Source organism: Thunnus albacares, chromosome 2 (genome assembly GCF_914725855.1).
Source record: "Thunnus albacares chromosome 2, fThuAlb1.1, whole genome shotgun sequence".
NCBI classification, from domain to species: domain Eukaryota; kingdom Metazoa; phylum Chordata; class Actinopteri; order Scombriformes; family Scombridae; genus Thunnus; species Thunnus albacares.
In genome coordinates, this window is record NC_058107.1 from 33,847,776 (window position 1) to 33,864,508 (window position 16,733).

The 16,733-nt window shown below is 39.1% G+C and overlaps 1 protein-coding gene across 1 annotated transcript in view; it reads right to left on the minus strand.

Annotated features, from left to right (window-relative positions):
- Window positions 1-16,733, minus strand: part of LOC122967288 (protein unc-13 homolog B-like) — a 200,591-nt gene that overhangs the window by 28,777 nt on the left and 155,081 nt on the right. Inside the window, exons 23-31 of the mRNA XM_044331849.1 lie at window positions 16,544-16,633; window positions 16,066-16,197; window positions 13,966-14,087; window positions 12,803-12,888; window positions 10,342-10,468; window positions 9,805-9,901; window positions 6,125-6,268; window positions 888-965; window positions 442-519 (exon numbers count right to left, since the gene is read on the minus strand). Coding sequence (XP_044187784.1) covers window positions 442-519; window positions 888-965; window positions 6,125-6,268; window positions 9,805-9,901; window positions 10,342-10,468; window positions 12,803-12,888; window positions 13,966-14,087; window positions 16,066-16,197; window positions 16,544-16,633 — 954 coding nt within the window. The remainder of the gene's footprint in view (window positions 1-441; window positions 520-887; window positions 966-6,124; window positions 6,269-9,804; window positions 9,902-10,341; window positions 10,469-12,802; window positions 12,889-13,965; window positions 14,088-16,065; window positions 16,198-16,543; window positions 16,634-16,733) is intronic.

Below are 16,733 nucleotides of genomic sequence, written 5' to 3' on the forward strand. Positions count from 1 at the left end.
TTTAACAACATGGAGACAGGCGATAGTTATCTTATATTAAGACATATTACAAAATAAACACTAAAACAAGCACCATTATGATGCAACTGCCTGAACAGTTTGCCATTTACAAACCCCCTTGGGTCTAGAAAACCTCTCCAATGACTCCAGCTTGTCTGAGTCATATGAGTCACACCTTGCTGTGAGCTATATCAGGGCATGTCTTTCACATCACAAACTTTGGTTGTGAAGACATGTTATGTTGGTGAAAGCTCAGTTTTCAATCTATGAAGACCCAAAAAACAACACCTTTTCATTAAACCACAGAGGCGGGAACTTGTCAGTGAAATCAGATGAGATTAAAATCTTCTGACTCTCAGGCCTCTGTTGCAGGGGATTAAAAATCAATGGTGCAGGACAAGTGTTAGATGTGCCTGTGTGTAGACATCTGTTTAAGCTCACCTGTTTTGCTCCCATCGACTCGAACATCTTCTCTAGCAGGACCCTCATCTGCTGGATGTTGTTCATCAGCACACATGGCTGGAGGAAGAGAGAGGCGGGAAACAGCACGTGTAAGACGACAAGAGAAGAGGGAGATAGAAAGAAAATCAAGAGTCAAGTAAAGAAGGAAAAGTCAAGGAGGTCAAATAAGGAGAAATAAAAGAGTGTATGAATGAAAGACATGAAGCAAAACAAAAGACAAAAGGCGATGACAGCAGGATGAAAAAAAACCCAAACAAAGCCAAAACAATACAGAGTGAAGTTATCGAGTGGGAAGCATCATCTAAAATATTAATCCACTCTTCAGAGAGTGCACTAGCTTTCAAAGTGTTTGGTCTCCCTCCAAATTAGAGATGAGCTCAGAGTGAGACATTTCGGTATCAAAGTGGCGACACAGCAGTACTCACTATCTTCTCCTTTTCACAGTAGGAGGGAAAGCTCTTGGCCAGCAGGGCACAGTACTGCAGCAGCACTTTGGTGATCGTCTGTGGAAACAAGATAACACACACTTAGATGAGTTTGCTCTGGGAACCTCTGGAGACATGAGGAAGCTGAATATTTGTACAGTATTTACTCCCTTTAGTTTCTTCTGTTCAGTCAGGTGAGAACAGGCTCTGTTTGAACACAGGCGAGACTTTTGAAAATGTGCATCTTTGTCTTTTTTTTACAGGAAAGCTCCAGGCTCTTAGTTTCTTAGGAGTGAGGATGCAATCAGAGCTGCTTTGTGGAAAATGTCCAAGTGAAGTCTCAAATCATTCAAGACCAGTCAAATCCAAGCAAGTCTTTACAGAATTACAGAATTTACAGGTCCATGATTTTATTCTACTAGAATATTTTTGTATGATTTACAATTCAAAAACCTCCTTATTTATCTTATACTGGCTCTTTATGCAGCCCCTCAGTTCAACCTCCATCTGAAACAGATTTTACAGTAGCTCCTCTATCTTTAAGGACCCCCTCCCGATGAGCCCACTGTGTTCTGACTGGCAAGCCTCTGGCAGCTCTGGAGGCTATGTAAACAAACAGTAGTAGTATGATTTCATTTCTTTTTCCTGTTCTTTACCCAAAATGGAAACTTCTTAAATACATCTGTATGTGTTCGAGCCCAAATCCAATCTGAAATATGCAAGTGAACAACCTCAGCAACAAAGATTACGAAATAGACGGCTGTTTATGGACATGCGCGATGATTTGACATCATCTCGACAGGAAAGTTAAAGAAACCATTGCATATGGATCATTTAAACCAGGCTGAAGCCTGAGTATTTGTCTTACAAGGAGCATTTTTACATACGTTCACCTCATGTTTTGGAACATTGGCCAAGTTTAACGTAGACATCAAACATCGTAACAGTATAAAACTGACAGTCAAGTCCCTTTAAGTCAAGACTCAAGCTCTTTAGGACAAGTTAAGTCTGAAGTCTTCATAAGGGAATCCCAATTTTTTCCCATTTTCACATAGCTGAGACCTTTCAATGCCAAGATTTAATTAATAAATATGCAAGCTGTGTGGTCATGCTTGATGCTGTCATATTTATTTTTACTGATCTGTTGTTTTATGAGGTCAAAACAAACCGTGAGACTAATATTCTCACAGCAGTCGAGTCTGTCCAAGTCTTAAGTCCTCATTTTTGTGACTTAGGTTTAGTTCTCAACACAAATCTAAAGCTAATTGCCCTAAAATGCAAATTAAGGAGATGGACATTGATTTCTGATGACCAGGATTTTATCTGCTTAGAAAAACTAGAAGCACAAATCACATTAACTTACAGTAGGCAAAAGACTGCATGCAAGTCCAGTATGTTTAGACAAAGTTACAAGGACTGAAATAGATTTTTTTTTTGCGAGTAGCAGAGAGGCTCTACTGTGATCCTGCCAGTTTACAGAAAGCACCAAGCGTTATGTGTTCCTTGATAACAATTCCTTGGTGCTAATTGATGTTTTTGCAACAAACCTCCTGCCAATCAAAGACTGTAGGCGGCACTTAAGGGACATCTTTTTCCTTGGATCTCTCTTGATGAACAGTCTCTGTGGGCACTGTCTTCTTGGCCCGTTCAGCCATGATGACTATCAGCTCTCACACACAAAACAAGCCAATTCTGATTTTATCTATTCCAAACAACAGCACTGTTCTTCTTGTCAGGAGAATAAAAGTCATCGCTTCCTGCAAACCATTTGTTTCATTGAAAAGATAAAAAAGACAAACTGCATTGCATTTACTAGTCACTCTATGTACCAAATTTGACACTGAGCTGCCAGTTTAGAAGTAAAAACTTTCATACAAACTGTACACAACAAGTCACACATCATGTGACTGAGCTGTGCTGTGCAGTATGAATCAGGCAGACCAGTGTTTCTAGCAACTGTTGGAATCAGCAAAATCATTCAACTTTGTTACTTGTAGGTTTATTGTCATTGATGTATTTTTAATAGTTTTTTGAACAACAACAGACGTGTACGACACAGAGGAATAAGATATATCAGACTCTGGGTACACACACTTGTAAGTAGATCAATTCATTGTTGGTTTGGCTCTGCTCTACATGAGATTTGTTGACAGTAAGAAAAATATAGAAAATTGCCAGCAATATACTTTAAGTTAAAAATAAATAGACTAAAGTCTTCTATAACAACATATCAGAAAGAGAACGCTTGTGTGACACTAGTTCATAACGCAACTAGTTCGAGATGCAGAGAAACACAAAACAACACATCAAGACTGAGAAGACTTTGGTCCTGGGAATCCAGTTCTAGTATCTCCCAGACAGCTATTATTTTGTTTGTTTGCTTTTTACACAGATTTCTACAAATACTCTAGAGGAAACTGAGATTTGAGATCATATGGACAAGAATTAGCTCGTTTTTAGCTTGTTTTTTCCTGTTTCAAGATTTTTAAAGGTACCCTGTGGAGTTTTAGACCATTAGAGGTGCTGCAGACCAATTGTTGTTGAGAGATTATCTCATCTTCTACCATCATGCAGATAAGGATACACATGCATGCCATAAATATGTGCATAGTAGATGCCAAACACTTTTAAGACCTCCTGACTTCTGGAAATATATCACGAGTTGCAAATTAAACCTGCTGACCACCTGAGGTGCAGGCGTATTTATTTGTGCTTTAGAACGTAGCCACTGTGAAATAATCAGAAAATAATGTTTTATTTATCTGATTCACAGCTTTGCTCTCGCCGGCGCTGCTCCCTCTCCTCATTCACTCGACCACTGCTGCTCTCTCTCGCCAGGGAGGAGGGGTCAACTTTGAATGCTGTGTTTAAAAACACCAATCAACTGCATAGTATAAGTTTAATTTATTGGTTGTGATGGTAAACAGGAGTCAGGAAATGACAAGAAGTGTTCCTGTAACTGTTACCTCACAGCATCCCGGGCTCTCTGAGAGATTTCCCTACTTTCTGCTGAGTCAGCCAGATGGCCGCCTTACACTCATGCATTAAACATATGGGCTGATAGCTGCCTGCATTACTTTGTACAGTGTCCCACTGTTGTACAACTCTCTGTCTCTCCCTTTATCTTGCACTGCAACTGGCTCTTTTTCACTGTCATCCCACAGTTTTCCAAAATGAATTATAACTCTGCTGGCCTGGAGGCAGAGGAGGAGGAAAAAGATTAAGAACGGCAAAGAATAACAACTTTGAGGGTGAGAAAAAAGGCAAAAAAGAGGGAAAAGGAAAAGGAGAGAAGATGGTAATAAAGGCAGCTAGAGACAAAAGAAAGATGGAAAATCCATAGGGATGGCAACAACATGGTAGACGAGTAGATGAAAAACAAACTACAGCTGACGCAGGGAGGAGATGAAAAGGCAGAGAGAGAGATTAACATCATGAGTGGAGTGGCAGAAAATGAAAAGGGAGTAAAGGGCTGGGGACAGAGAGATGGACAGCTCAGAGTAATGGCTTACATTAGCCATTTTTTATTTACACACACACAAACACACACACACTATTCCTCTGCAGAGCACAGACAGGTTTGTTAGATTTAGTGGCTCTGCCTAAAAGCAACTGCCTTAAATTAAATTTGAAGAAAAAAAATGTAAATATGATATCAAAGGTTTGATTACAATACCCTATAATATATATAGAGTATATAGTATATACTGTGTACTCTATATATTGTATGCTATAGAGAGATGATTCTGTGACTCAAAAAAGAGTTGTGTAAGTAATCCGCTTGAGATGAATCATGATCAGGGATTTTTAGGTAAAACACTCACCTCGCCTCAGTGATGAAGATGAGTTATGAAAAACACTCTAAGCAACCATATATTTATGCCTTTATGGGTATGTTCATCCACAGAAAACTATCTTTATATGCGGGAAGACATGAAGAGAGTTTTATGAGTTTGTGCACGTTTCAGAATGAGCTCACACTCACAAATCATGACTGAACCTCTTGAAAACCCAACCATCTTTAAAAAAGATGTTCTGTTTAGAGAATCCGAAAGTTTACAGTATTGATAATACAGAATGTCTGAGTACTGAAATCCTCAGAATTTGGGCAGCTTCATCACTTAGTCATTCAGTCTGTGCATTATTCAGGGTGACTGGGAACACTGTCTCTGGAAAGATATCTTGCTGTTGAACCTTGGAAATGTGATTTTCCACCACTGTGAGCATCACAAATCCACCTCTATTGCATTGGGGTGAGGGCAGAAATCTTGCAGAGCTGATATCTCAAACATCAGTGTTGGGCAAGTTACTTAAAAAATGTAATAATTTACGCATCACATATCACGTATTAAAACATAATTACATTACTTTACTGATTACTTAACAGCAAAGGCAATAAATTACATCATTGGTTACTTCTTTTTGTTACTCAGCTATCAGCTTCGTCAAAAGTGCCTTTTAAACAACGTCAAAGCCTCCACACCCACATGTTACAACGTCTGTGTTTAGAAGACGTGTAGAAGAAGAAAATGACATGTTGTGGTTTAACAAGCAGCCAGCCTAAAGTATGGAGGTATCTACTGACCATCAACAGCTAGCTTAACGTTAGCATCAGTGACTGCATGAAGTCCCGGCTTCTCAGTGAAGCTGCTTTGTTCTCACTCCAACTCTGAACTAAACCAGCTGATACCTGAATGTGGTCTTATTAGTGGGTAAAGTCAGTTAAAAAGATATACATGTTGAAGTTACCTGGAGTTTAATTTCTCCTCTTTTGGTGGCGGCTAATTGCATCCCCACACAATCAAGCTAGTACATACCGGACCAGTCTGCCCACTGAGACCAAACTGATATCAACTCTTCAGTAAGATTAGCAAATGTAACGTAATCACAGAATTTCAATGTCAAAGTCATCATATTACTGTCTGTCCATCACTGATCTCAAACCTGGGACAAATAAAACAACAACTATCTGCATGGCTGGATGATACTAGAGGAGTTTCCTTAGTTCTCTTAGTGCAGCAGCATTCATGAGCACAATTGATTGCGTGCATTTTTCTATTTGTTTAGGTATGTGAGTTACATGATGTCTGTATGTTGTACTGTATTGATATATGTACTGTAGCCACAAGTGAGAGAAGAAACAAACACTACACACAGATCCCAGATAGATACATGTGATGGATCAATAGTACACAGAACAAAGACTGATGTAAACTCTTCTGTGTTATGTATCTCACCTTGGCGAAGCGGCGGTTATAGTGGGCCACCACAGCGGGGTCCGGACAGTCCAGCTTCTTAATAATCTCAAAGCTCTGGTTAAGCTGGGTGAAGATGTCCACCACCGAGCTGGAGAACAGGGCGTGCTCAGACGTCTGCTGGAACTGCAGGTGGAGAGACGAGAAGACAAAGTGTCACTGGTGCAGTTTTATAAAAAAATGAAAACAGAAAAGTCTCTCTGCCTTCACATCAGCCTCCTTACTGACTCATACGCCCCCTCTCCATCTACACTTTCCTGTAATCAAATAATAACTCATACCTTTTCTTATTTCTGTTGCTAACCACTGTACCACTTGCTCTTGTGTAATTACTCCACGGCTACAGCACAGATTTCAGAGCGCTCTGACCACCACCATCATTATCTTTCACTTGAAACGTTGCTGGTCTGGGAATAGAAGGCTTATTGCGCTGTTACACTAATCATATGTTCCTCCTTAATCAGCTAAATGGTGCAAATGTAAATGGGGCCCAGGGGTTGGTGTGGTAGTTTGTGGTAGTTAAGAGAACCACGCCACATATTTCCCATGTGGACTAGTCCTGCTATTGTATAATCTGTCTCTCTTAAACTTACAACCCTACAGCATATGGATCCATAACTGCTTCTTTAAAAGGCAAAGGGGGCTGATGAGCACTTAACAGTTTTTCAATAAAAGCTGTCTCTAATGGACTCCTCGTAACCTCCCATGAGATAAAACATCAAGGTATTTAAGAGAGTGAAGAAGGAGTAAAATAATATTTTTCTGACAGCATAAAGGGATCCTTAACTCATTCATCCTCCCTGTATTCTTTCTAGGAAATCAGAACTATTGGTGTCCGATAATTAAAGATTAATTGTACTCACAATTAGGGAGTGTACAATCAACACCAACCAATTATTCATCCAATATGCAGTTAAAATATGAAATGTTAAGTTTAAAGATGCCACCATGTACTCCTGCTGCACCCACAAAGTTCAACACTGAAACCGACCAGTAACTGACTTTGTCTGCTTTCTCACATTGAAGAAATTTTCCAAAAGATTCCAAGTTTAGCTTGGTTAGTTTCATGTCTTTTCACTTAGATAAATAAGGACAGATTTCTTTCATAGGCAAAGACCTAAATAAGGCTTTTCAAAAATATGAAGATGAGAAGCAGAACTGCAGAGTTAGAGTGTATTAATTAGCCTGTATTAGCTATTCAGATAAATAGAAGATAATTAACTTATTTTCTGAGACCCACCAAAACTTTGAGATTTTCAGATAGTTCTAGTTGTTACTTCAGGGGTTCACGACCCTCCATATTTTATATCCCACACTCACTGGTTTGATTGTTTCCCATCATTCAAACCCTGCTGGGCTGCTTTACATTTGTTAACTGTTGCTCTGATTGGTGGTATGTTTTCATAGTAAGTTTATTACTTTAACCCTTGTCAGTAAAATGATGTTTGAACCTGTTTTAGCATACAATGGGAAAACGACAGGTCGAGCCATGTGAGCACACGTGAAACGGAGCATGACGCACGGAGCACCCCGAACACTTAGCAATAAATCAATACAACTGTGTGGCATCACGTTCAGCTTGAATGATATTCTCTGCTCTTACATCAGTGGGGCACAGCCAGAGTGAAAGCAGCTTTAGTGATGGAGAATTAGTGCAGCTGTTCAGGCAATGTACAATAAAAGTAGAAGGTCTGTAATGGCCAATAAAGGTGGAAATACTAACAAATAATATATGTGGAGTGCCTCAAAATAGTCAAAGTGCTCTGTGCCTTACCAGCCCTGACCACGAGACTTTTCTGCAGGCTTAACTCGACTCTTAAAAAACTCTTAGAGGAACAAGAGAGGACATAACAGGTCCCTGAAGATTAAGTATAGCTTTGGGACTCAACAGTAGGTGGTGAGACAACACTTGTCCATCATTCTGGGACTCGCTGACCAAAAGCAGAACTCTGCTACACTTGAATGAATTGGAGCATCCTTCAAGGAGTCTGTGAACAAGAGGTCATGAGACTGAAGCTGTCATTTACTCTGTTGTGGATGTCAGTTTTGTAGAAATGCACATTCTCTCAACTGCTTTGGCTCCTTCTCAACCGTATAAATAACTCAGCTGTTGGAAGCTGCAAAAATGTTCAGGGAAAAACTTTGTCTGTTTTATTTAGAAATATACAAGTTATATCAGTTATCAAGTATTACATTCTTACATTTTTCAGCAGTGTTTACTGGTAATAACGAAATTGCCTTTATGTGATTTTGCATTAGAATTCAAATATCTAGGAGGTGAGACTTTCATATCTATATATTGTCTGTATTTTTAGGATATGAGTCACTTCTCATATCCGTGCTCTAATTTCCTCCTTGTTGAGAGCACTGTGACCCAACTCCCAGTTCTTGAGTGATTGCAAATTGAAATAAGGTGAATATGAATTTATCCAATTTATGTAAGATTTGTGTAGTAATACATCCGGCACATTAGCTTAGATCACAAACATAATGTCTCATCTTCACTAATTGAGAACGCTGCAAATTGTTCCTGTTTTCCTTGATTAAATTCTGGTGTCTGGAGAGGCCAGTTATCTGTTCAGAGGAAATAAGAAATTGAAACTTTTCTTCCAAACAGCAGTGAGGGAGACTTGTAATCATCCCTTAAAAAGAGATGATTGGCCAAATTGGTAAAGATGAGTAGGCTGTACAGTGACTGACATCCTGTTAAATGATTTAAGGGCATAACACTCGAACAGTTACCTCCCAAGGCAATATGGAGCCTGTAATATACATGGACACATACAAATGGCTTTACCAAGAGGGTGTAATGTTCACAGAGGTTCCTTATAGTCTACATGTTTATATCCAACTGCCTCGACCAACCAGCAGGAGTAACCGCTGCAACAATGAGGGTGTGATCCCTCACCAGCTTCCCACCAAATGAACAACACAACAAATTATCCCAGGCCTTTGCATTGGTGCTAAAATATCTGCAATGTTTACATTTTACATTCTTGCACTGACTCTTTGCACTGTCTTAGCAGCTTACATCGTGTTTCATTACTTAAATGTTTAATGTAGCACCATTATCCCCAGAAAAATGCTATTTCAACCCTACTGTATACTTGTATATGGATGGAGTTCTCGAGTCTTCTCTACAATTTACACATTTTCACCAAATTATACCCCAGTTTTTGAAAAGAAGCCCATTTTAATTGAAGAAACATTTGTGGAGGACTTGAGTTTTTGATAAGTTCATTGAGTTTATAGGTAAGTTTACTGTGTGTTTTTGATTCCCTGACTATAGGTGATGTTGATAATATTGAGTGCTGGCACACAAGTGATTGACAGTTGTGATGTGTTGCCAAGTAACAAGCAAGACGCTGCTCACTGCAAAAAAACAAGGTCAGTGTCAGAGCTGCAGGAGGGAAAAGCGTAACGGTCCACTTCACTGTTCAGACGTCTGATAAATTGTGAAACAGTCTGCTTTAGATTTTCACTTTGAGTCTTGTCTTATTAATGTATCCTTTCTTTTAAATAGTCAAAATAAAGATTGACAAAACCCAGGATTTAAAAAAAACAAAACAGTAAACCACAAAAACAACCGAGCCTTTAGTAATGAGAGACAGATGCATGTTGAGATGAAGACTTTCTTTTCATGTCACGTCTCTCTGACTCACCCCTTCTCTCTTGTCTCTCTCCAGCGCTCCATGCATGAACTCCATCGACACCTCCTCGTTCTCGACCAGCCAGGCAAGAACGAACTGGAGGAACCACCTGGAAGAATAACAAGACACAGGAGAGGAAGAAATCCTCACGTAACGTTCCCCTAAAGGATCGGCTGTGCTTTCCGTCAGCCGGGCGAGCAAAACATACACAAAACATGAGAAAACTTACCATGTGACTTATTTTGTAGCCTGTTTTGATTAGCTCATTGTTGAGTTTTAAGTATTGGTCATGTAACACACCTTGTAACGTACTTTTGAAGATGTTGTATAATTAAAACTGTATTATTAATGTTATTATCATTACTCTGTCATCCATATTTCTTGTGTCTACACCAGTGAGGAATGCTTAAGAGTGTGTATGCAACAATACTCAGGGGAAGAATAGAAATGATGAATCAAGATGAGCTCCCTTTTGTCTGGAGGAGACAAGGAAAGAACGAGATAATGAGTGAAAGCGTGTGTGTGTGCGTTCGTGTGTGTGTGTCTTACGCTGGATACTCGGGCACAGTGTCTGCGAAGGCAGGCAGGTCCTTAACATACTCGTTGTAAAGCCACTTGACCTTGAAGTGCAGGTTCATGTAATCTGCAGTCTTACAGAGTCTATGCTTCTCGTGTTCTGTGAAACATCCGACACACACAAAACACATAATTACATACAACGTTTATCTATTGAGGTATGTTGCAGCAGTTTTACAGGTTTACAGTCCTGTAGTGCAGATCTTTAATCCTGCTGATGTTGTTTAATTTTATGAGCATGTTCCTACAGCATGTTTTACATTTTTCATGTAAAGTACTGGGCTGGTATTTGAATAACTGAGATAACTGTGAACATGTATCAGCCTACAAATCATACAAACAAACAAACAAACAAACAAACAGAATGCCTCCCTTTTGCTATGGTCAGTTAGATTAATAATTTTCAGTATTTCTTTCAAACCCTGATCAGAGGTTTCTCAGATATTGAGCGTAACATCCAAACACATGGTTGAGATGCATCATTCTTCTTCAGGTTTTAATTACTTTCTAGTTGGGGGTTACCTAAGACGTCAAGGTTAACAGACGAAGGGAGAAATAAACAGATAAACAAACATCAATCTGTCGTCTGTCCCTTTAAATTAACTGCGCGGGACAATAATATTTCAAAGCATACTCAGTGACCTGCTTGGGCCGGTTGTAATTTTGAAAATGCTTTAACAAAAAGGAGTGAGAGATTCTTCAGTCCGAGTTTCATCAAAATCCAATCAGTGTTGTCTGTGTCACAGGAACCCGAGAGAAAGGAACAAATAAATGAAGACGTGCGAGCGAGGAGACCAATATCAAGTCCCATCTGATTTCATTTTGGGCTCCAATTATGAGATGACGCCAACATTACAAACAGTAATAAGGAGTGAAAGGATTAAACAATACAGCATTGAGGTATTAGTTGCAACAAAATATATAAATATGATACTGGAATAAACCTGTTTCATGGAAAAATGGCAGAGAAGGAAAGTCAGTAAAGGTTTTAAAGTTCAACTATCTGTTCAATATATCTTAAACACCTTTTTTTTAAAAAAAATCCCAACATCCAATAAATAAATAAAGATAAACACACAAACTCATACACACTTATACACACACGTCTTACCAGCATAGAAGTCTATTCTGCGAATGCGGAAGGTGGTGGGAGCTACAATACAAACAATGAGAGTTCGGACAAAACAGAGAAAGCAATGAATGAGATGAGAATGGAGACAGAGCTGGAAAAAAGTGATGTGGGAACACAAATAAAATATGAAATGTAGAAAAAAAGTCTTGAAATGGGTCCCCTACAGTAAAAGACTTGTCAGTCAAAGCATCTTGGAAAAACACTGAGTATCTGGAGTTTTTAGACAAAGTGGTGACTCAGCTAAAAAAAAAACTCAGCATCTCTACGGGTTTAAGTGTTGCGCTCTAAGGAGAGACTTGACATTTTCACTACAACTGAATCTAAAATCTATTTCTACAGCTGAATTATACACAGACCTCAGTGTGCTAGACAGTGTTTCAGGACACTAGTTTCCACAGTTTTCTACAGTTGTAACATGAGACACAGTCAAAAGCCAGAACATTGAGGCGCTAAGCAGATTTCAAATAAGAGAGATTCTCAAGATATCAAAGTCTTCTGAGGTCTTCAGCTTGTGCTTTTTGAAAGTACCAGAGTATAATGAGTGCATATATTTATAATGTGGGGGACTCATTACAAACCAAGTTATAAAGAAAAGGAAAAAAAATCAGTTTGTTACAGAAAGTTTCGAGCAGGAATCATAATGACTATGTTTAACAGTGTTAACTAACTGGCTTTAAATTTGAATACAGATTGAGAACACACAGGTCTGCTCTCTATTGATACCTGCTGCCAAAGTGCCTTTGAACAAGACATTAAATCCCATTTTTTCAGATGCCAACAGACAGTTACATGGCTGTGGTTGTACAGGGAAGCTCAGAGGTATGAAGGTAATGTAAGGTGTTGCCGAGAGAAAAACCTTGACAACCTTATGGGTATTTGCTGAGACACAGACACCTTTCACTTAAATTTACACTTGAATCAGAATAATTTTGATCAAAATGTACTTTCTGGACTCAATAAATATGCCTGTTTTTCCAGGTTGGGTCTATAAAAATTATAGCTTTGACTCTTGAACTTTGACTCTCTTGTTTCTGATCCAGTATAGAAAAGATGTCCCCAGTACTGGCACTTCTGACTGTATCTTGCTATCAGCTACAGTATGTATGACTATAACCTCACCGTTGTTCCAGCGGTAGTGGTCAATTTTATCCAAAACTGGAGGAGAGATGATGGCAAAGAAAAGGAGAGTTGATGGATTGAGGAAAAGAAAGTGTGAATGTACAGTAGAGGGGATGAACTAGTGGAGTTGTCTCTCTCTCTCTCTCACACCCACACAAACCAAAATACTGTACACAGTCTTACCCTCCAGGGCATATTTCATGTCCTGAGCGAACAGCATCCACATGACCTCAGCGCTGACTTTACCAACATTGAGTTCCTGTGGAAACCTGAGGGAGGATCACACAGAGACACACAGTGAGGGACTGTGCTAGTGTGTGTGTATGTCATTGTTTTGTGTGTAAAATGTCAGAAAATAGTGGAATAATGCTCTTTATAATTTCCCTAAAGCCAAAGTTGATGTCTTCAACTGTCTGATTTTGTGCAACCAAAAGTCCAAAACCCAAAGACATTCAGTTTACTATCATATAAGACAAAGAAAACCACAAAATCCTCACATTTTAACCAGAACCAGAAAATGTTGCAGATTATTTTCTTGTTGATCAACTAATCTGCAACAATATAGAGCTGCTAAGAGACTAATTGTTGCAGCTCTACATGGCGTATTCTTCTTAATATGCATGCATTCAAGCACAAAAGACACAAACACAAACACACACAGATAATTAACACTAATTAAAATCAGAATCTCAGTGTTTACAGCAGTAGTGTCATTAAAGGACTGAAATCACTTGTAGCTAAAGCAACATGTTTAAATAACTACCAGCAATTTACTGTATTTTCTGTCACAAAATCCAAAAAATCCAAACTTAAAAAAAAACATTAAATAACATCTTTTAAAAGTTTAAAAACAACCAAAAATACATCCAAAATTGTAGACATGACAACATTTAAACCACGATGCAACCTGAAGAAGACCCATAATGGTTGAAATGTCCATGTTGAATTAAAGATTTGGGAACAATTTAGCACTGTACAGGTACGCTTTTGTCCTTTTGTGTATTTTTTGTTACCCAGCACCTGCAAAAATATATGGATGTGCATGTAAAATCAGCCTAAAATAAACTGCACGGCCCAGATTTGTACCTCTGTCTCTGATTACCTACTGTATTTACACTAAAGTAGGTCAAAGTCTATCAAAAGATTTCAACATGTACTGCTTGTAAGTGGCGACGGGACACTGCTGTTGTGATTCAGAGTAAAGAAAACATGGTGTGAGTGAGTGTACATAGATATTTGAGGAAAAGTGTCATGGATGCATGTAGCTTAACACATTTTTTTTCACCCTTAACTATACAATACACCCAATAAGAGGTAAATGACACAGAACAGAAGTCAGCACTGACTGGTTGATGATGGACGTGTAGGAGTTCTTGTCTTCCTCGATGATGGAGACGATGAGCGTGATGAGTTTGGGCCAAAAGTCCAGATTCTGAATGCTAGGACCCTGCTCCTCCGGCGGCTGGCTCTCCTCTTTCTTCTCCTCCTCTTCCTCTTCTTCTTCCTCAGACTCTTCTTCATCATCCCCTTCCTCTCCCTCTGCTTTTTCTTTCTTCTTCTTTTTCTTCTCTGGCTCGGGCTGCGAGGAACAAAGACGAGAAGAGAAAGAAGTTGGTGATTTGACAAGATGATTTAGAGTTTTGTACACCTGCAGTATAATATGAATAGTTAAATGCAAAATCATATGTCTTGCAAGAAATAATACAAAAGAAGTTCTAGTGCTCAGTTCAGCTTCAGTTGTGATTTCAACAGTGAATAATTTATAGCAATAATTACTGTTATTCATCCAGTTTACTGAGGAGTTTCACTTTCAAAAGTCTCCCTCCATGTTTATGTGATAAGGTTCTGCACACTCCATAAAGCAGAAAAGCAGACTTTTCTCAATTACCATGCAAAGTATTGTTAATTTATACCAAACACGGATGGTTTTAATGAGTTTAGACACATTCAGACATGAATCTTTCTGGGCAGAGTTAGAAACACTCAATGTTCTGGAAATAATTCTTCTGCTGATGGAGACTGAGTTCATTAGTGCATCAATTAAGGCTTCGCCAGCATGTGCTGTATGTATTGAGATTAATATGAACAACTGCAGGGAGAGGAGCATAGAGTGAGAATTTTTTTTTTTTAAAATTCATTTATTCACTCTAAAGGGCTTTGACAAACAACAACAGACATTTAAAAGCCACTCATAAAAGGAACTAAAAGTGTTTAGTGTCTTTAATGGACCCATAACACTAATTTAGGTTTCTGAATCTCCCATTATTTGTGATACTCATAGTAGAGTAGCATAGAGTAGCAAGTAAGTGAGTGTCTATAAATCCCATAGACAACGTTATGTGACTCACAGTTGGAGCTCTTAAACCATCACTAGAGAAGACGAACAACTGGGTTAGAAAATATCTGATTCTCTGATAAAAAGTCGAAAAGCCTGTGTACATAAAAATTTTGAGCTACGTGTAACTACGACCATCAAGATGCATTTCAGCAAGAACCATCCAATCACAGTTTAAAATTCTCTGACGTGCGCCGCTAACGGCAGATGGAAGCTAAAGATTACGACGTTGAGAAAACTGAAAACTAGGGCTGTAGTCTGCTGGTCGATTAGTTGGTCGATATGCTCTCGTTCGACTAAATTCTCATTGGTCGAATAATCTCCGTGTTATTTTCATAAGGAGAAAAGTGCTACATCAATAGCTTTATAACTATTGGTAGCGTGGCTCCGTTAAGGAGTGTGTTTGCGTAGCGAGCGGGAAAGAGCGAGGGGCAGAGAAGTGACGGTGGATACGAGCGGAGCAGAGGAAAAGGTTAGCAGTAAGTTGTCAGTACAGTACAGACTACAGTGTGTCAGTTAATAAATGCTAAAAAGTCACGTCTGTTGTTTCCCCAAATGCTGGAAAAGTAAAGGGGGTTAGCTCCAAAGTTAGCAACGATGGGTTAGCATAACCTGAAGACACAAAAACAGAGAAATACAGAACAGAGAATTGTGTGGCTGCCGAGTTTACTGTGCACTCTGTCCCGTTACATCGCTGCAGCTTAAATCAATTCTAAAAAAAATAAAACTATGGTGCTGTGCTTTGTGCTCAACCACAACAACAAAGTGTTTTTAATTCGCTACCACTCTGATTCTCGCCTCTGACTGGCTCCATCTCCATAGCAACTGCGGCCAACACTCATGGGTTATGTAGCATTTTGAGCCGTCCGCCATGCCAAAATGATAGACAAAACATAATTTGTCAGAAACTAAGTTCAAATAATTAAAACTGATGAGCCTATAAGGTACATTTCATTATCTGGGAGAGTCCAGTGTTTCTATGTTCAGTAATATTGAGGATATTGTTTAAAGAAAAATTTGAAATGGGATTACAGAACGGGGAAAAACCAGCAGCCCCTGACACTTATTCATATTCATGACATATTGATGCTTAGCGACTGACTGGTTGGACGGCGGGCTGGAACTGCCGGTTGAAAAGCTCCAAACAGTTGTTGAAGATGTACTCGTAGGTGGAGTTGAGACAAGCCTTGACGCAGTCCCGCACCACGTTGGCTGCTCTCGGAGGACTCTGCAGCTCCAAGACCTGAACGAGACCAGGAAAGTAAAATAACGAGTCACATTTACTTGTAGAGAAATTCATGGTATTATGTGAATGTGCAAGATTAATGGATTAACATTGGCACATGGGAGATATCTATAGCCCAGAAGGGTGTAAGTCCCACTAAATGTAACAAGATGTGTATCACATCTGTGTGTTTAGATTTGACAGAGTTAAAAGATGTGTGTATTGATGCAAATAGAGTCCATTGGGTGCAAAGGGTTAATATGTACATGTGAGGACTTTGTTCTGTTTTACAACAAACAAAAACTAAAGTTTGCAACATTATATGATTGAGACGTTAACAAAACCAGGTTTGTTTTGTTTCTACCTTCATCCTGAAAAAGGTGATACTGGTGAGAAGATCCACTGTTGACTTGAGGTCGCTGAGGCGAGCCTTGTCGCTGGCTGGGAAGTTGTTCTGAGAACATACACACACACACACACACACACACACGTACATGCAGACACTTGTTAAACCCGCCTCAATCTAATTAAACATCTTCTTCTTTGGATACCTG